Source organism: Rhinolophus ferrumequinum, chromosome 5 (genome assembly GCF_004115265.2).
Source record: "Rhinolophus ferrumequinum isolate MPI-CBG mRhiFer1 chromosome 5, mRhiFer1_v1.p, whole genome shotgun sequence".
Classification (NCBI taxonomy): domain Eukaryota; kingdom Metazoa; phylum Chordata; class Mammalia; order Chiroptera; family Rhinolophidae; genus Rhinolophus; species Rhinolophus ferrumequinum.
Genome location: NC_046288.1, coordinates 58,276,394 through 58,297,798, shown reverse-complemented (window position 1 = coordinate 58,297,798; position 21,405 = coordinate 58,276,394). Strand labels below are relative to the sequence as shown.

Sequence of the window (21,405 nt, the reverse complement as noted above, 5' to 3'; positions counted from 1 at the left end):
AGCAATGCATCATATCGTTAAGAGCACAACCTCTTAAGCCAGATCATGAGAGTTCAAATTTTGGCTACAGTTGTGTAGCTAAAAAATCTGGAAAAATTACTTAACTTTTTGGTGCGTTAATTTCTTCATCTGTTAAGTAGAGATGTTACCTCATAGAAATTTGTGAGATTTAAGTGAGTTAATTAATGTAAAGTTCCTGGCACTTAAAAATGTTACTATCATTATACACTACTACATTTGTGCTGAGAGCACAAATGTAAAAATAGCACAATCCCTGCCCTCCAAGTGATTTAGAAAACATGGTTAAAAATCAACTAAGTTTGTGAACCTAAAGCTAATCTAATAATTAAATCTGTTTGCTTGTTTGTTTTTTAAACCAACTAAGGAGCAACTTTACTATCTTCAGTGAAAGACGGAAGTTGTCCAGTAGTTAGAAAACACAGTAAAAAGCTTTGGAATGTTTTAAAAAGAAAATGAAATTCTAGTTAATAGGTTGAGCCATGTGGAAGCATTGAGAGCCAGAGGATCTCTCCTTTGCTTCTGGGCCCTTCAAGGTACTTCTCCTCTTTGGAAAACAATGGCTGGTTCAGACTCTAGAAAGACAGGTATACATCACCATCCTTCTGAAATGGGACACTCTCTAACCTAATAGCCATCATCTTTTTCACAAATGCCTATCACTCAATATGACAATGAGAGCCCCAAGTTTGAATATTTTATTCTAATTATTTTTACAGTGAAATTGGAATGAGAAAACAAGGCCACTTTTACTTTTCATTTTTGTGTCAAATGTGTCTAAATGAATTAAGTAGGTATTCAAAGATGAGTATGTTCTTCAAGATTTAGATTTGGAAATGCACCTTTGATTAAGTCTAATCAATATAATGATTTTGTCTATATTTTCCTGAGCTGATGAATCACTTGAAAATTCTCCATCAAGAAGTCTTGTGTTTTCATATGTCTTTTACTTATTTAACAAATATTATTCGATGCCTACAATGTACCCAGCATCACGTTAGATATTCATTTCATATTAGTAAGTTGTTTCAGCTTTCTTAATGGAGAAAAGACTGAACAAAGGAAATGAGCCCTGTTTTATCTTTGGTGCCCAGCACATAGAATTTTGAACCAAACAAGCTAACTTGTATTTCCACTGGTAGACACTTAGTTTCTGTCAACTTCTAGAGCAGTACTGGATGCCCGTATCTTCTAATGATCTATATAATGTATTGACTTTGTCTGTTTCATTAAGTAGTACCTTTTTTTTTTTTTTCAGGGTGAGCCCGGGTTGCCTGGAACAGTAGGACAGGATGGGATACCAGGGCCAAAGGTTAGTACAACTAAAACCCAGCAGAATCATTTGAGATACGACTTTAAATGAAATCGTAAGCTATTACACAATTTTTAATATCCCACTAGTTTTACCTGGATGGAATTTTTTGTTAATAGTATAATATGCTACAGTACAGAGCTTTGTGACTAATGAATAAATTATGTTTGTGATTCTTCTTAGCATTCCAAATGCAGACAAACAAATACAGGAGATGACTGTTTAAAATCTGTATTCTGAGATACTCGAATAACATGAGAAAAACCATGTTTCAAATGTGACTTGTCGTTTGCCCCTTAATATGGGCATATCAAAATGTATGCCATATACATACTGCCTACAATTTGCATAATAGTTACAAAACTTTAAAGATGATTTACACAGTGCCGCTATGGCTTTCCTTTAAGATTTGGCCACCTCCAGCACTTATAAAACAGAACTAATTAATCAAATGAAGAGCAGAATAAAGCTATGGCATGTTCAAAATTTTAAAAATTGATGTAGTCAATTACTAAACAGGGAAAAAATGTAATGAAGAATTCTTTTTGGATTGCAAGTTTTCTTTGTTTCTTGAAGAACAAATGAATCTGTTAAATATAAAAAGATTGGTGTCAGTTTAGTTTAAACCAAACAGGCAGACAAATCCCAAATCCTTTGATGAGTGAACATCCCTTGAAGTACAAAACTAACGTCTAATCCCGTCAGCTGTGCTGGTATTTATCCATACCCACAGATGCCTGTCAGCTGATTTTACAGATCACATTGCTATTGACAGGCGCCTAGGATGGACCTAAAATTTATAGACCTGTCCTTTGTCCTGCAGGAGAGGAAAGAAAATATTCCTTCTGGTACTACAACCATTGTCCTGTCTTTCCTCTCTCTTGTTCCATGCTAAAAAAACAAATGATAGGAGTTAATGCTTAATGCATGTTCTCAGTGCTATTCTTCTGTTGCCTAGCGACCATCCGGATGGATGTTGAACACTGAAAGATGGTCAGAAATTCAGAAAGCCAAAGGGTCAGGCTGACTTCCAGCAAATGAAAAGAATCTTGCCTCCAAACTGACTCCAAAGTGGGTTATAATTTTTAAAAGCACAATAATCACCTTAAACCATTTTTTCAGTAGTTGATCTCATGGCAACATTTATTCATGTTTTTCACAAAGGGAATATTATCATAACCTGTAATTTGCTTAAGAACTCTCCCACTCCATCCCCTGTCCCTTCCTGCATAAAGTGAAAATGAGATTATTTTCAGAACACAATTTTTCATTTTAGTCCTCATACTGTCCTAGTCCTCATTTGGAGTAAAGACATTCTCCTAAACTCCCTTTGCTTCTGCCCCGTGCTAATGTCTTTCCTGAAGGTATTGATGCCTCCTAAAACACACCTGATTGAGAACATGCCAGTTGCCAGTAAGCTAAAGAGAGTTCATGACATTGTGAAGGCCCCAAGTTCAGGACTGTGTTTGTGGTCCTGTTAAGGGAGGGCAGTTTGGGGAACTACAGTGGGACTCCAGACTCCTGAAATAATCCACGTACCAGGGGCTGCTTTGAATCAAGACTTCATGGAAGGATGTGCTAGCCCACCTTTCTGATTCTGGGTTTAGACAGAACAAAATGTCCTAGACTAAGAAGCCACCCAAGATGGTAAATTGCCACCACATTGTTCCCCTTAGAGTCCCAAAAGCTAGTTTAAGAATGATAATCTTAAATATCTTTCTTTAGTCCTCTCAAAGCAGAGAATTAAGATTACATTTGACATTGATATCTATACCCAATTCTCCAGGAAACTCATCTTGCCATTTGTTTTCATATAGCAACTATATATTGCTATATAAAGAAAGGGTCACATATGATTTACCTACTATGTTCAGTATCTGACTTTGTTTGGTGTTGCTTAATTAGGTTTTATAATTTAACATGTCAATCAATCTTTGTTCTTTTGCCCAGGGAGAACCTGGAGAACAAGGAGAAAAGGTGAGAATGATTCTTCCTGCATTTACTGGTATATTCCCCCCACCCCAGAAAAGGTACCGACTGAACTGTATATAAGTATGAAAAGATAGATATAGATAAATAGTTATCGATATTATGACCACTGTTTTTTTTCAAACAATTAATTAGCGGAAGGAGAAAATAGTGTAATTCTTATGTATAGACAGAAGGTTTAAAGAAAGGAAAGAAAAGGAGCAAATTTAAATATTCTATTATCTGTCTTTTAAATGGCTTTCAAAAACCCCTGGGCCTGCAAAATTTCTGTTCTCCCTACTCGCTAATGCCACTTCGGTACCTTTCTAAGCATCCACATCTCTCTACTGCTACATAGGTCACTAAGTTAAAGGAATACAGATGTTTACCTGCAGCAAATATACAGAGTTGCCCCACAAAGAATTCCTATGAAAACCAAAAAGAGAAACAAAAGAAGGAGAGTGCCATATGTTAAATTTCTCCTAGACATCCTCCCTTACTACCTTTGGGTTGTCCTGATTATTTTTAGACCCTCTACATATTGTAGTGCTAGTGTTCTTGGTTCCCATACTATTTACTTTAATAGTGTTTGAGCAGTGTGTCATCTGCGTAGGAAACTACCACCGTACTATGTAATGCTCTTCAAAAGCGATCCGATGTTTCTGAAAAATCAGTATTATCACCTCTGATCCCAAAGAAGTACATCTAAAGACCCAGCAGTTTTCTTGAATGTAAGTGTAATTTTTGGCATTGTTAAAAAAAAGAAAAAAACATTTATTTCAATGGAAGGAAAGCAAAAGACCAGGTCAGTCAGTCCTTTCGTTGTATGACCACTTTGAGCCAGTCTTTCTAATAGGAAAGTTTGTTTCATTTATTTTGCTTTTTTAATGAAAGGATTTCTAAGCAACTTTTTTAAAAGTATGCTAATAGATTGCCTAACAGAGTTCCCTTACAATAGATTATCAGTACATTTACTTGGCATCCAACCAGTTCATGGTAATTAACTTAAAATTAATTAGTCATCAGATGACTCTTGTTTAGAAATTAAGGAGGGAAAAGGAGTAGTGCCAGCACCTTTCCGGAATTCATCAGAAAAAGCGGTTCAGGCTCCCCAGGCTGCTGTGGGTTGTCCATCACCAGAGATAAATGCCTGAGCAGGTTAGCTTCATGCTTATTGAAACAAGAAAAGCAAATAGGAATAAGTAAATGTCTTCCTCCCTTGCTGTGCCTCCTTCTCCCAGGGAAACCATTATCAGTAGTTTCTCTCTTACGTTAAGGAAATTTTTAAACGATAGAAAAGTGACCTTTAACGAAGCGAGACGGAAGGGCATGCCAGCTTATGGAATGGAAGAACAATAGTGCATTATTGTTGCTACTGGCTATCATTAGCAGCTTCTGTGTCAGATACTGTCCTAGTTGCTTTACACACAGTATATTGTTTATCTCTGAGGACCCCATAAGGTATTCTTGCCCTTACACGTGAGAAATTGGATGCAAAGAGAATTTTGCCCAGTAGGTGCTGGAGCTGGGCTTGGTCTCTCTGGCTCCAAATCCATGATGCTTCTACCACAACATGCTGTAAGATTTAAATGAAAGAATTCCAAATTTAAGGAAGCAAAGCATGGGTAATAAACAAATGATTTTTTTTCCCTTAATGCATCACTTTCTGTGCAGAAAGCACATGTCAGGAAGGGAATAGACATAGGAAATCTCAAAAATCACCAACGAAGCATAAACTCCCCAATTTGTTTTACTATGGTTAAAAAAAAGCAGTTTTCTAATAAAATATAAAACATTCATTTCACAAATGCCCAACATGCTGGCACAGATAAATTAAATACTCAGGGCACAGGTTTTGAGGACCAGATCATACATTTTGAGGCTCTGGAGATTTGAGGTGGTCTTGAAGACAAGAGTAATAGGATTTATATAGATCGAAGGGAAAGGAGAGGCAGGGGTCCAGGTGGCAGGAATGGCCTGAGGAAGGACACAGAGGTGGTGAGGCACAGGGCACATGGAGGGAGTGGTCAGGAGAAAGTCTGTGACAGTGGAGCTTTGAGCAGAGGCGTAAGGAGATGGCGTTAAGGAGGCTTTAAGTGCCAGGATAAGCTGTTAGAAATCAGAGAAATTGCTGCTCTCTGTCAATAAGATGGAGTAGTTTAAAACTGTTCAGCCACGTTCACTGTAATAAAATGTGTTTGGACCAGTGACATCAGGCAGCTGCTCAGGTAAAAGTACGTTAGCTCTGTACAACACTTACAACAGATTTTAATATATATATATACCAGTAGTGCTTTTGAAAGAAAACTTAAGATAATGGGTAATATTCTTTGCTTAATGTCACCAACATATTTCACATCTATCACTCTTTTCCCCCTCTTAGGGAGATGCTGGAGAGAGCGGCCCCAAAGGTGACACAGGCGAAAAGGTACAAGTATTGTGAAATATGGAAGAGTATGTATATGAGCAGAAATATCATTTTGTATATATGAAAATGGGAGATTTTGAGAAAAGTAAGTCAATGGTAGTATTTTAATATGACAAGATCAGAGATGATTTTACAAGTTTAGAAAATGTTTAAATATTTAATTTATAAAAGGTGATTATTGCACAAGCTCCTAGCTACAAATTTAAATATTTGAAACATAAATGGTATGTCACAAATTCTAGAAAATGTGTAGCTAGGCTTACAGTAATATGGCTTTCAAGAATAAAAACTCTTATTCATGTATAAGTGGGACACTTCCTTTATATGCAGAGATATAAAAATAGAGTTCTTAAAGTGATTCCATTTGTCCCAATTTTAGGAGAGGACATGTCAGAGGATTGGGATGAGACTTAAAAGTTTGAAAGTAAATGTCACTTGATTAGAGCAGCCTTGAAGATTTGCCTCAACTTGAAATCTGCTAAATCCAGATATTTTGTCATTATTTTTTATCTTTTAAACCATCATTTATATTACAGTGGTCTCGTGGTTCATTTTCCTATCTCCTCTTTTTTCCCCAGTCTATCATTACAGCTTTTGCTTAGATTCATGCTTACAGACATATCTGATATGAGAAGGATATTTTACTTCACTTGTGCTATATGTTAAGAATTAAGAAAAAGATCTTTTAAGAAACTGAAAATAAAATAGTCAGATTTTAATTTAAATCAGGCTAAGTAATTGAGTAATGAAAAAAAGAATTGAATTATTCATTTAGGCTTATAGTTCAGAATAAGAATATTCTACTTTAAAAATTATTACCGTACAGATGGATAATGGTTACTCAAAGAAACATACTTATAAAATAAACAGAAATTTATCTTTCTCATTCTTGTAAATATTAATATAAATATGGTATGGTGGTGGAATGAATTGGTATCATCAAGTAGCAATTGTGTTTGTATACAAGGAGCAGTCTAGAAATTAGAGTAGACTCTCAGTTTCTTGTAGACCAGGGTTTCCCCACCTCAGCCTTATTGATATATAGGACCAGACAGTTGTTGTGGGGACTGTTGGATGTTTATCATCATTCCTGGCCTTTGTCTACTCCGTGCCACTAGCACCCTTGAGTTGTGACAACTAAACCCATCTCATGACATTGCCAAATGGCCCCTGAGGGGTAAAATTACCCCTAATTGAGAACCGCTTCTATTTACCTGTTAAATTTAAGTATCATGATATAATCAAATGTGGCATGAATATGTTTAATATTAATGAGACCAATGATATATCTCAATTATACCCAGAGTCAAAATTTCAAACCCCCGATACATAAATGTGGGTGTTATGTTTAACTTTCTTGTTTTGCTTAGAAGCATAAGTTAACACACTTTTCTTGTGAAGGGCCAGAAAATAAATATTTTAGGTTTTGTAGGCCATATGCTGTCTGTCACAATTGCTCAACTCTGTCATTGCAGCATGAAAGCACCCGTAGACAGTATGTACACAACTGAGTGTGGCTGTGCCCTATAAAACTTTATTTTTGGATACTGAAATTTTAATTTCATGTAATTTTTATGTGTCATGAAATATTATTATTCCTTTGGTATTTTTTTAACCATGTAAAAAGGTAAAACCCATTCTTAGCTCATGGGCCACACAAAAACAGGTGGGTAGGTGATTTCGCCCCACGGACCATAGTTGCCAACCTCTGCTTAGAGAAAGGAAATCTAAATAGAGAATAGTTTCTTCAAGTAAGAAAAAGCTTTATGCCAAGTCTGAACTATGCCTATGTGAACTTATGTAGAGAATTTTATGCTTCAGAAGCTGTATTTTCAAAGCTTCGTTTTTGCAATGTAGGCCAATAATTGTTTCTTTAGTCATACATTTTTTTAATTTAATTTTCCAATAGTAAAGCAACCTTTTTGCTTTGAAAAGACCAAGTTCATCTCAAAGGAATACTGTTCTTATTTTTGTATTAATGCAAATCATTTGCCATACTGACTCACACATAGTAAACTCTCAATAAATGTTAGCTTTCCTACCACATGGAAATTGAAATCAACTAGATTGGTTGTTTTTCTTTTTTATCAAAAAGTTTTATTAGTCAACTGAAATTAAGTACAAGAAATGCTTCAGTTAAAACGGAAATCATTTCTATAAACTTTCAATGGGTCTAAACAGGGAATTGTAAATAGGAATCTGTAACATATAATATGTAATCTGACCTGTAGCATTCATCCCCGAGAATGCTGTAATTGGAATATAATTTTTGATGTGTTTTTTTAAACATTTCCTGCTTCTGTCACATAATTTGTTTCCAGCATGTTGCAAACAGTCTTCTCATGGCCTTGGTTTCAGTATGTGAAACTCATTCATCATTTACCAAGTTTGAGATGTAAAATCAAAAAATGCTTCTTTTCTGCCATTGATGTAATAAATTACGTCAGTGACTGATTCACTTTAATAGGATTTTTTTTCCTTTTGATCCAACTCAGTGCCTTTGGATGGTAAAGCAATCTAAGCCTTTCCAGACTGGTCATCTGGAAACACTGTGGAACTGTAAAAACCACTAGGCTGGGCTTCTCCGTGCCTAGCCAGTACAGTGCACTCTAGCTTTAAGAATGACCTGCCAGAGACTGATTCCAATTGTGTGTGGAGTCACTATGGAAGGGTGTGTTCTGCTCTTTGGAGTATTGATTCCACCAACAAACATAAAAATGGATTTCTTATCTGTTATCCCCCACTTGAAAGTAGGTGTTTTTGCAGCACACTGAATGATCATGCCACTCTATTCACAATTTTATCTGTTGATTCAGATGCTCCATCTTCACTATTACCTGCCTGTGCCTTCATTTTCTTTGCTCCCCCATCTCCATTCCTATAAATAGACTGTCTTCTTAGTTTATGCCTTATATCATCTTTGATTTGCATCCTCTGAGCCTTTGCGGAAGCCACACCCATATTTGCAACCACCAATTAAATTGTATTCTTTTCTTAAAATCACCATGAAGAGCTAGCTATCTCAGTGGGCACGCCCACCACAATCAGTGCAGAGCCATCTCTAAATTAACAACGTATGATTGATTCCCTTAACTTAGAACACTCTTGCTCTCTATCCACCTCCACCTCCATCTTCTAATCCTATTCCTTGGTCCACTCAAATCTAAATTTATGTCATTTCCCTGGGGCAGCCTTTCAGCCTCCTCTGAATTGGTTAGGTTACCTACTGTATGCTCCACAGCCCTCTTTATGATCCCTTTCATAGCTGTATCACGATTATAATTCTGTAATCCTTTGTTTATTGGACATCCAGCTCACTGAAAAAGAAAAAACAAACAAATGAACACAAAACTATATGATACCAACCGTTAAATTTCAAGCACCAATCCAAGTTCCTGGCACGTAGTTGGAAGATAAGAAATATTTGTTGAATGAACAACCATTAGTTTTTTGTGTTTTTTTTTACTTTCAACTTTTTCTCATTTTCATTTAATGGCAGAACTTTTTCCGGTACCATTCATTTGCTTGTCATGTCTTCTGTGGAGATGCAGAATTTTCCAAATATGAGAATCTCTTCTTAGCCCAGATTTTTTTTAATGAAAAGAAAGTCTCTTTCATGCTTTCAATCAGTAATACTTTTGTACACGTGTATAAGTAAATGATTATCATATGCACAGGACAAAGATGGGAGTGGCAACTGTGTCTCCCAGCTCCTAGCACATCTCTGCATCCAGAACATGGCTGGCATATAATTGGTGCTCAATAAATATTTATTGAAAAAATTATTGAATGATAGAAATGTGCCCACACTCACTTCATATAGCCACATAGATGTTATTAACACACATATATAATTATATAATGAGTTTTGTATTTGAAAATAATTAAACCAAATACAAGACTCTGTGTGCTTCAATGATAAATAATAAAGTCAAATTCATTTACCTCAAGCATCTTCTCAAAGTATTTCCCCCATTTATGATTTGCCCTTTGAAAACTGTTATTTCCAAAGCAACTGATTTATAAAGCTAGGAATATACTTAAGGCACAGTGGGGTTTTTCCAACTTTAATACTGTCTTCATTTTCACGGGGAGAGGAATGAGGATTATAAACACTGACTGGTAGATTTCCACCATTTGCAGCATTATCCTTTAAAATGTTTAACTTATGAATGTCTTCCAGCAGACGCCTTATCACTTGAAAATTATAAAAATCTTTGAGATTTCACAGTTCTAATTTTTTAAACAGAGAATTAAAATATCACTCAAAGTTGTCCATCATATGAAACTGCTCCAATATCTACAAATAGATAATTGCCTTTATCTATTTTGCCTTTCAGAAAATTGCCTTTTTTTTCCATCCACTTTCTATGAGAACTAAATCTAGTCTTTATTCTCCTTAGTGAATGGATTATATTCACTAGAAACGGATTTAACTATCCGTTAAAACACTAGAAAACATTTTAAATTACAATTAATACAAGGAACTTCCTTTTATTTACAAGTTTACTACAGCCTTTATGTCTCGTTGTCAAAATGAAATAAACCAATAATTGTTTTCTTAGTCCAATAAAAAAGAACATGGCAATAGAATTTAGGAAGTCCAAAATTCACTTAGCCTCTAGTTGTTGCAATTCCCTCATCTATTAAATGAAAATAGTAATATCTGCCTCATCTCCTGGGAGTTTTGTGATGTATACGTTAGATGAAAAAAGGGACTTAGCCAAGTCAAAATTGCTTTTATGAATACAAAGGTCTTATTGTGCAAAATACTGTGAACCTGATTCATTGGCGTTGATGACTATTATTTTATTAGTCACATTTATTTCACTTCCCATGCAGAACTCAATTGAATGTTAATGATTGGTAAGAGAAATCAGTATCATTCTACAGTAAGACAGTATTTGGGGTCCTCTTCTTTAAATTTCATCATGTTTTAGTTTTTCCTTGGGAACTAGTAATTACAGATGTCAAAGAATCTTACATATATATCCTTAATAAGCTAATTTATGTCCTTCTCCTTCTTAAGCTTTTTTTTTCTTATTTTTGCTTTCTAAAGATGTTTTCATTTTGATTCTGGACTTCTGACTTGCTTAAAACATTCTTTTTGAGATTTGTTCATTCATTCACCATATATATGCATCGAGCATATACTATGGGCCAGGCCCTGAATAAAAATAGATACTAAATCTGTCTAATGGAGGGACAGACAATGAATAGGCAGAAAACATAATTACTAAGTGAGCTATGCTGCACAGTATGTGGTGTGTGTGAGAGGGATGTTTCTAGGTTGGCTGGTGAAGGGTTATTTGAGGCAAAACCACTAGAGCTGAGACCCAAAGAAAGAGAAGGTGCCAGCCATGGGAAGAAGAAAGAGGAGAGAGGACTCGAGGGAGGGGCATGTATACGGAGGCCTGAGGCCTTATCCCTCTCTCTCTAAGAGAGATTGATGAGTAGCTTTCCAAATCTACAAGGAAATAGACCCCTAGAGCTCCTTGAGCCCTTGCACCGATATGAGAACTGAGAAAATCCTAATATGTGCCTTCCTTCTTGTGGCTGTTTCTATTTTCTTGACAATCTCAAACAATCAAGTCTTCTCCCTTTATTTTCCTTATAGCACGTTCATGAGACAGAAGGCTAGAAGGAGCTTGGAAATGTACACCCTTTGCTGGCCTCATTTCAGAAATAAGCAGCATTCTCAGCTATCCTCCATATTCTTTTCCATTAGTCCCTATCTGCTTATTCGTAACACATTTGCTCTCAAAATGTAGTCACCCTGTATGAAATCCGGATGGAAAACAGTGCCTTTTAGAAAACCAGATTCCATCTCAAGATTTTCTCTCAGATTTACATGTGTCCCTGTCACCCACAAGTCATTCATCATCCTGTAAGTTTCCGGTGACTCTGTTACAATGAAATAAGTGTAAAGCTAAAAAAAAAAAAAAAAAAAAAACATGCCGGGCATAACTGTGACAGTGCTGCATGAGGAAGACAGTCTGACCTGCTACATGGCTTTTTCGAACTCAACATCATTAACCCTTGACTTCATCTGTTGAACCCTGACTTTCTGAGGACTGAAAGGGTCAGGGAACTCCCACTAAATGGTAGTCACTGACATTAATAAATTCCAGAAATAGAGAAAACCAAAATTCCAGATCCCCAAATTATAATTTATTGCTTTAAAATACAATTTTAGCACTATGTACAGGGAAAGATCTGTATTTATATGTTTCTATTTATTTCAAGGAATGTAGTCCTTATGTATTTTGCATGCAAAGTAGACCCATGTTTTTAGAAAAGCCCAGTGTTTATCTTGGAAATTGTTGCCATCTTAACAGCTGACATATTGATACGAAGTGTTACCGAGCCTGGTTAGGCCCATTAGTCATGGGGTGCCTGTCACGCGTGCCCCTGTCGATAATGGCTCTCTGCGTGTTTGTGTGTTTCCTATTCCCTTGACTGTGGAATAATCTCTCATGGGTTTCATTTTAGGGTGACCCAGGATCATCTGCTGCAGGAATTAAGGTAACGATAGCCTTGCAAGTGTTTGTACCTCAGGAGTTACAGTGTTGATTTTTATAAGCCTCTGCTTTCTCTTCTCTTTTAACACCTTTAATGGTTATAACTCTGTTCCTATTCTCCAGCAATAATCAGCTTCCAAATGCAACAGAGAGTATCTTCTGGAAATCTGATAAAGACTTAAATAAGACATCTTGCCTTCTCTTGCCTTTCTGATTGATTGGTTTTTATGGAAATATGGATTTGTATGTGAGCTTTAATCACAGCAAAAAAAAAAAAAATTCCTGTGTCTAGTGACACAGAGAGTAACAGAATGAAACAAATGAAATGTATGTGATCCAGGAGGCTGGGCCATCTCTTTGAGAGTGTCCAGAGGCCTAATGTTTTGGAAAAATTCTTGTAAGACTGTCCTTTTCATCTTTGGCTTTCTTTGACCAGGGAGAACCAGGAGAATCGGGTCGTCCAGGGCAAAAGGTAATATCTCTATTCTGGTGTGCTCTTTGTACTGTCTTGTATTCACCATGTTATACCTACTGTCCACTGTGTAATACAAAAACAGTTATTGCAAAGTGTTGTAGTTTTTTCGCTTTGCATGCCAAGTGTTATTGATTTGCATTTTAAAAGGGTTGAAGCTGACCACAGCAAAAGTGAAAACATACTCTGTACATATAAAACAAAGCTTTAGGAACTAAAGTCTGCATGTACTGACCTGTTTGAGACTAACAAAGATAAGTTGGGTTGGAATGCAACAACTTACCTTGCATGTTTAGAGATACTCTACCTGTTTCTATCTTTCATGAGAAGAAATGAATATTTACTAAACTGACTCAGTAGAGAATGATGTACAGTTTTTTAAAAATTATATTCCTTTCATTTCAAATACTTCCCTAACTGATAATTTTTTATGTGAATAACATCTCTCTGTACTGAATGTCATACAAAGAGGTTTGTTCATAAAGTGAAATTTAATTAGAGACACTAACCAAACCACTTGAACCAGTCTATAGATACATATTCATTTATTTCATCATTTGTGCTTCACTTCAGTGATAAATTAGAGGACATGTAGTGAATGTGTTTAGATTCATATTCTCATTTCAGTCTGAGGCAGGAAACAACTGTTAGCAGTTTATCGTCTGAGCATCTGGATATCAATGCCCAGTGCAGTCAGATTTGAGATAACAGATGTATTATAGCTAACAAGTAAATGGGAACTCCATATTAGGTTAAATCTCTGAAGATCATGAGTCTGCCTTTGTCTAGCTGATGTTGTAGAAAAAGAAAAAACAACATGAATAGAAACAAAATTTACCTCATCAGTGTAAAGGGAAAGAGAATAAATTCCCTCGTATTAGTTTGGAACCTTAAAACATAATAAAATAAAGTTTCCACATTCTTGAAATCTGAGAGGATCATTGCTTTGTTTTAAACACTTTGGATTAAAGTAATTTTTGAGGCAGTCTTTCACCTTCTTTCAATGTTTCTCTAATTTAAAATTAGATTTTGCTCTTGAAACTAAGAATCTAAGAGTAGTAATGATTCATGAAGCACAGTTTCTGGTAAAGTTGAGACTTTTCCAAAGAGCCCAGCAAAACTCTGAAACTTTTGCTATTCAATTCCTAAGATTTCCTACTGATTCTTTATTTGAGAAACTTAAAATTAGCGATATCATCACAGATCCATGGGCTGCTTTGGTTTGAAAAAGCAATTAATCTTCTCACATGGTCTAATTTTAGGTCTCCTAGTTTTTAAAAATTAAAGGCTAAATTTAAACTGCTCTTCAATTCTGTGCTAAAAGAAATGTTTGCAAGACTGTTACATCCTTTTTAAAAAAAAAACAAAACAAATCTGCCAAAATCTCATATAGGTTCCACTGTTTTCAGAGTGGAAGATCCAAATTGATTTTCAATCGCTTAATAAAACATTGCCTTATGATTATTTAGAAATACAGTTTAGATTCATTTCTGGAAGTTTATAGGTTTACATATGGAAACATTGAATTTCTTTTGTATTTCATTAAACACCTGTTTTAAATTATATTGAGAGAAGCTTAAACCAATCTGAATGAACATGTGCCCCGAAATGAGCAGCATCTTTTTCATTAATATTGAGGCCAGATTCTACCCTTTGACGCAATCTCACTTTCCCACAATATTTATGACTTCCTTTGTCTAATATCTGGATTTGGCAATACTTACCCAAGCATTGATTTAAAAGTAGAGTATTTCCATGCTTGCTGCTTACTTAGATTAGAAAATGACAAACAGAAGTGAGTATAGAATCAATTCAAGAGGTCTTCTGTGGCATTTTTCTCACCACTGCAAAACTATGTTGTGGGTTCACTGGTACTTAAGCTCCTGCATTAGGGACATTCCCAGAAAAGTAGAGGATATCATGACAGAAGGAAAAGCCCTTTGATTAGCTTTCCACTGTCTGGTATTTTGCAATTGGAAAGTTTGTTCTTTAGACTAACGTTCAGAATGTAGGAAGGATTTCACTATAGCTTTTTTTTCCTTTCACAGACTCAACAACAATGTGTATGATTGATACATGAGTTAGGGTGTTTATATGTTGGTAAAGTGAGTGTGTAGATTTATAAAACAGGTATTATGTTTCATTACATAATCCTTACCTTATTAAATTTCGAAGGGATATTTCGAAATGTCACACATGGATATTGCGGGAAAGCAGGTTCCACCTTTGACAGCAGACAAGGATCTCCTATAATGGAGAATAAAGAGTGAAAGGGAAAGAAAAGCAGAGGATAATATATCTGTATGAAGTTTAATCTTCTTGGACAAGTATTCTCCAAATGGAATAACAAAGCAATCTTAATTATGACCCAGATCTGACCTTGGGCTGTGTATGACCAAGAACTCAACTCAGAGAAGTTCCTGAGTGAAGGAACAGGAAGAATGGAGCAATTAAATAACTATCGCTTAATTAAAAGCTAAGCCTTCATGGTATAAAGATAGAAAATTTATAGAGGAAGAAATGTCTTCCTAAAAATATTAAGAGATGTTCCCACAAAGGGTAACATTAAATATTTTATAACTTTTCATTATGTCAACTTTTAAGTAAACATAAATTTGGAAAGGTCAAATTTATAAAAATACTAGAGTATCAAATAATAATTCCTGAAACATTTGTTCATTAATAAGTACATTTATAACCTCTATACATACATATATACATATATACACATACGTATGATATAGGGAACAGCTTAATGCTCAAAGTCTCTGTAAGTAGTCAATCTGCATTAGAAAATATCCCATACATCTTTCTCATTGTTAGAAAACATGGGAGCGTGTCTATGTATGCATGTGTATATAAATACCTTTCTTCAAATTGGTCATATGATCCTTTTAATTTTGTGAGAGGAAAGGGTGTAGTGAGAACTGCTGGGAAACGGTGTTACAACCTATACATTTCCACACATGTTTCAAATAGGATGTCCTGAGTTTTAGGGGACTTTTATAAAACAATACAAAACAATAGATTTGTCACCAATATGTTTACTTTTGTTTGTTGCATACTCTACTGCAATTTAGTGTTTTTCAAGGCCTTATACTTTTTTTAAAAAAGTACATGAGAATCTTCAGTAAAATATGGATACAAACCCTTTTTCCTAAATTTTCCTAAATTTATTGATTGAAGAATGAAAGAGGAAGAAAAAGTAAAATAAAATGTATAATGTTGTGTCTGTAGAAAGTTTAATCTACTTGGACATACATTCTTTGAATGGAATATCACATTGTTCATATTCATCCTTTCTTCTCTGGCTTAATCTCATCTTAGTGTTATTGTTCACAGTGCAAACTTTCATTTGTAGTTTCAGACAGAATAGCTTTTCTTTTGCATTCCTGAAGCACCTTTGCCCTAAACCATCAGGGAAGTCATTGTCCTTTTTATGTCTATCCATACAGCTTAATAAACAGTATATGAACCCATTTTGTGATATTACCAGAGCAAGTTATGACTTCATAATTTGAAAGTAATAATACTAAACATGAAGTATTTGATTGTTCTTAGTAGGTTTTCTTTGGAATGAGGGTTGTTAAAGCATTTAGATTAAAAGAAGTGCCTCCCTCTCCTACTTTAATGGTTAGTTTGATGCTCCTATCTCTTTTAGGATAGCTGTCATCCCACTGATTGACCATCATGAAAATGTGTGACCCTTTTACCTTCAAATGTTATTTCCACAAATAGTCACCTCAGTCAAACACAGGATGGGCTTTCATTTTCTCCAGCAATTCCATTATGTTTCTTTAGTGGAATTTGGGAGATTTTCTAAGTAATGTAACCTCTTGTCACTATACTTTGTACTTAAAATAACGTGAACCATTCTGTGAAAATGAGAAGGTTTATTGTGACTCCAGCATGCTCACCCAAAATGTACCACTTAATCTCAAACCTGTATTCAGGAACAGCTGCATGGTACCATTAGCCCTAAATTGCTAACCAGGGTTACCCAGACTCAACAATTGTCAGAAATATGGGCTGGAGTTAAGTATAATATTAACCATGCATTTATCTTCTCATCATTCAGGAATGGAAAAGAAATCTTACTATACTTTTAAGTGAGCAAGACTTTTAATGTATATTGTTTTTATGTAACCATCTGTTCATACAGCCAACTCTTGATTATCTGAGGTAAGAGAGCACTGAACTAGGAGGCATTAGTTAGATACATGCATAATCCTCATTTCAGCAAAGAGCTTCAGCTTCCCCAACAAATCATTTACCAGGAAGTAGTAAAACATGGGAGTTTCTTCTCCTTTTACTTCTCTTTCTTGCCTTCTGGTAGAGATGCCAGTGAGCCATGAAGTGGCAGGAAAAGGGAAAAAACCCTGAAATATCTGCAGAAATGGTCAACCAATCCCTGAATCAAGAGTTGACTGAACTGTATAATTTCACCAAACTTCTTGAAAAGAGACCATGTATATATAGATAGATGGCAAGTATTCAGCTAGGAACATTTGCCATGCTTTTCTCCAGGGACTGACTGAGTGGATATTGTTCTGTAATCCTGTGTGATTTTCCTATGTAGGGTGAACCAGGGCTTCCTGGGCTTCCTGGACTTCCGGGGATAAAGGTAAATACTGCACGGACAGTCTTGGTTTCATAGAACTGCAACTGTGAGAGTCAACAAAAGTTGGAAGAAAATAGGGAAAAAATGTATAGTGCTGTTCTTTAAATACTCACCAGCCATCTCAACCAATTAAATTTTGAATTAAAAATTAAGCACAGGTATTTCTAAAGTTTTCCATTGCTATCGGGACTGTATATTCTGCTATGTAACCTACTATGCCCCTTAAGCAAATGTAAGCAAATGTACATTTGCCATTAAGCAAATATAAAAGCCACTTCATTTGAAGTCATAGGAATTCTTTAAAGTCTAGAATGTCTACCTTCACATTTTATTCTTAAGAGCCTATCAAATTTTGACCAGAATTAGAGTCTTTACTTCCACATAAATCTAACATTTAGGCAGCTGTTTTTGTGATTCACCCATTATAATAATCCCCCCCAAATGTTTTGTGTTTCCACTTCCTGTCAATAATTCTCACGGAGAAGTACAAATCATTTCATTAAACTATTTTAACCCATATACTTTTTCTGTATCTCTTGAAATAATTGCTTCAAGCTTAATTTGAAACATTGTTTTACATGTTTTTAAGCCATCTAAAAATGTGAAGAAATATATTTTTTTAATTGTTTAAAATTTTTCACATGGCAACTGACAAGGCTTAAAAGTTCTACTGCGTTAGATGTAGTTACTCCTTTAAAATCAGCTTCTTATTTTAAAGTTCTTTTCTAAATTCTATAATTTTTTGATAGGGTAGCATAATGCAAGTAGATTTTTCCTTACGTTATTCTCACCTTATAGAGTTTTGTATTGCTCTCTACTATACATTAGACCATTCTAAAATTAATATTCTTAGTTTCAGTGTAAGGTTGTATATACTGTTTCATGAATGTTGTATTTGAAGTGTGTTATATGGAATAATATGATTTTAGAAAAAATGTCAAATTATTGAGTTCCCAGACATCATCTGGTATCATATATAATATTGTATGAACATATTTGGTATAATTATCAGACATGAAAGCTGTCTTCCAGGTTGGCACTCAAATTTTTGTTCTGCTTTTTGTTTGATGGTTCCAGATTAGTGTTATAGAATTCAGATGTGTGTTTTTAATATATTTTTAGTTTTTGGCTTCTTCAGTGAAAAAATACACTCTATGACAATAGTTTATTAAAGAGTCAAAATTATTTTCTCATCATTTGGTATATAGCAAAAACAACTTAATAAAACAATATGTGATTTTGTATTGTAGAGTAAATTTATGGCAGTTCCTTTGTAATTCCCACACATTTAAAAAAGAGTTGTTAAAAAATGATTAGAGGATCACAGATTTTTAAAATAAATTTAAGAAAGTCATATTCATCATGATTTATAAAGAACGTGGTAGCATTATAAATAAAGGGAAAGCCTTTAAAGGAGGGGGGCATTTTGGAAGGACTCGGGGGTTTCCTATAGCACGTGTCTGTAGGTCAGCAGGGCTGTGCTGCCAACACCAAGTCACATGACAGGAACCTCAGTGCTGTGCTGAAATCGTTGTGCACTTCCTTGTTGAGAGAGAATAACATATAGGGTAAAGGTATTTGTTTTTTTCCCCTCTAACACAAACAAACAAAAAACAATTTCAATTACTACTATTCTGTATCATTACCTTTAAGTTATTTTATGTCCTCCACCATGAAAAATATCCCAGGGCATTTTTCCAGTTATCTGTGGACTAATCTGAAAGTTTTGAACTTTTTCAAGTTGGGAAGGATGTTGATGATATGCCACCTCCAGTAAATGCTCTTGTTGCTAGGGTCTTAGTCAAATTTTTTGCCAGACAAATTTTGTTGAGATCACATAGCTGAAATTTTCCTTTGCTTTTCTAACTTTTCTAACTTTGACTAGTGATTATAGCGATAAGAAGCTATCAATTGACAAAAACCTTTTTATCTCTCACTTTTCTGTGTAATTACCAAGTACTGTTGGATAACTACCTAGTATGTTATTTAAATCACGAATTCTATTTTTGGATGAATAAGCTTTGTCTTCTTGCTCTAGTTCAAGATGTGAATGATAAGCTTTCCTCATAATGTAGTAAATGCTCAGTATCAATAAGTAATTTTGTAAAGGAAACATTTTAAGAACATATCATAGTCCCTAGTAGTCATTGGGTGTTTATAAATGTAGAGTTAATAGTTTATAATTTTATGATATAGCTTCATTACTTGGGATATTCTTTATTCCTTTAATATATGTTGCTTCAATTAGGTAGCTAACCACAGGAGAGTTAAGCATGATTTTATAGTTTGAAAGCATAACAATATTTAAAAGATGAAACCACCGTGTGTGGATTTTGAAAGCGTGGTAGCAAGAACATTAGTCATAACCTCCCTAGACTTGTGTTTGTTTATGCTTTGGAAATACTTCCTGTTGCTATTCATCTCCTTCTTATCTGCTGGTACTACAGAGAGCATGCAAATGCCATCCATTATTTCCAAGACGTTGAGGAAAGCAGCCATGACATACCGGGGAGCTTTGATTTGCCACCTGTTGCTCTCGGGGAATGGCTGGAAACTTAATGAGCATCCAAATGCCTTCCACACAGCTCTCAGGAAATGAGCAAAGAGCCTAAAGACAGACAGCAGACTTGTCTATCTATCACTTCAGGGTCCCACTCAGAGAATAGTGCTAATACCTTAGGCATACATAATAAAAGTCACTTAGAACAGGCATAACTTAATTTCAAATTACACTTAAGCTTCCGGCACAAGTACTGGAAAGTCCTCTCACCATGTGGAAGACATTTGAAATTCCTATTTCATGCATTCATGGTTCATATAGTGTCAAGATGTTCAATTGGGAAAATTAAATTATGCACAATGTACCATGCAGACTAATCTTCTGGAATAAGATTTGAGCTCAGAAAATTATTTTTATAAACAAGCCTTCAGATGTATTTTTCATGGGCAAAACTTATTGTAACTAGCTTTCCTGGTATTACATAAAAGAGTAAGATTTAAAATTCCTATTTTAAAAAGCTTTTCTCTCTATGCTTATTTTGAAAAATGTAGATACATTACTTAGCCCTCAGGTGATTATATGACCCTAGTAATTAAGGAGAAATAGAACAGGGATGAAGAGTCCTGAATGTAGAACCAAATCACCAACTCCAGGTCCTGGTCCGACCCCTCAGCAGTTTCTGAATCTATAGCCTGATGTTAGACAAGTTTCATAACCTCTCTGCACTCCAATTTCCTTCTAAAATGAGAATCATTACTGTCCATAACTCAGAGGGTTGTTGTGAGGATTAAATGAATTAATATATGTGGAGCTCCTAAAATATTGCCAAGCATAAAGTAAATGCTATACGAATTTTAGCTATTGTTCTTTCTTCCTCTTGGAGCAGCTCAGAATATTGGAAACATTGGTTATACACCTACCTATTCAATATAGTTTTTCCTCATGTGAGTAATTTTAACCTAAAGAACATAAAGCCATTATACTCCACAGGTTAATGGATGTAAATTCTTTTGCAGTGACAGGTGAATGCTAAGAGCAGTAAGGTAACATGCTTTCTCTTGAACCACGACATCACAGTATTCTCCTTTTCCTATAACCCAAATGTACTCCAGGAGCAAAAGCTGAGGGAACACACCGTTCTGGGCATAAGATATGGTATTGTCCAAGTTCTCTTCCCCGACCCTATTCACACAAAAAGCAAAAGGAAAACGACATTTAATAAGGAAATTCTCTAGGCCCCAGTCGAGGTGTTGCCTAGTCCAAGACATTTTTTTACAAATATTGATTTTCAGTGCTTGCCTTTCTCCTTTCAATGTAGACCACCAGTTTATCTCATCACATTCAAAAAGTAAATTGGAAAAAAAATATATAGCATAGTAAAATTAATACAGTAGGGAGACCTAATACATCAAAAATTACATCAAATCAGGAAAAAAACATACAAATCATTTAATTGGCAAAGAAATTTTTATGGTATTTTTCCCTCAAAGCTTGATATTGTTGTTCTGGCTTCTCCATTGGTGAAAATTTGACATTTAGATCAAGAACTTGAGGATTGGAAGGGT

At 35.1% G+C, this 21,405-nt stretch overlaps 1 protein-coding gene across 1 annotated transcript in view; it reads left to right on the top strand.

Annotated features, from left to right (window-relative positions):
• The window catches only part of COL25A1 (collagen type XXV alpha 1 chain), a 433,173-nt gene that overhangs the window by 349,840 nt on the left and 61,928 nt on the right, over positions 1-21,405 (top strand). Inside the window, exons 13-18 of the mRNA XM_033106318.1 lie at positions 1,277-1,330; positions 3,281-3,307; positions 5,682-5,726; positions 12,219-12,251; positions 12,684-12,719; positions 17,299-17,343. Coding sequence (XP_032962209.1) covers positions 1,277-1,330; positions 3,281-3,307; positions 5,682-5,726; positions 12,219-12,251; positions 12,684-12,719; positions 17,299-17,343 — 240 coding nt within the window. The remainder of the gene's footprint in view (positions 1-1,276; positions 1,331-3,280; positions 3,308-5,681; positions 5,727-12,218; positions 12,252-12,683; positions 12,720-17,298; positions 17,344-21,405) is intronic.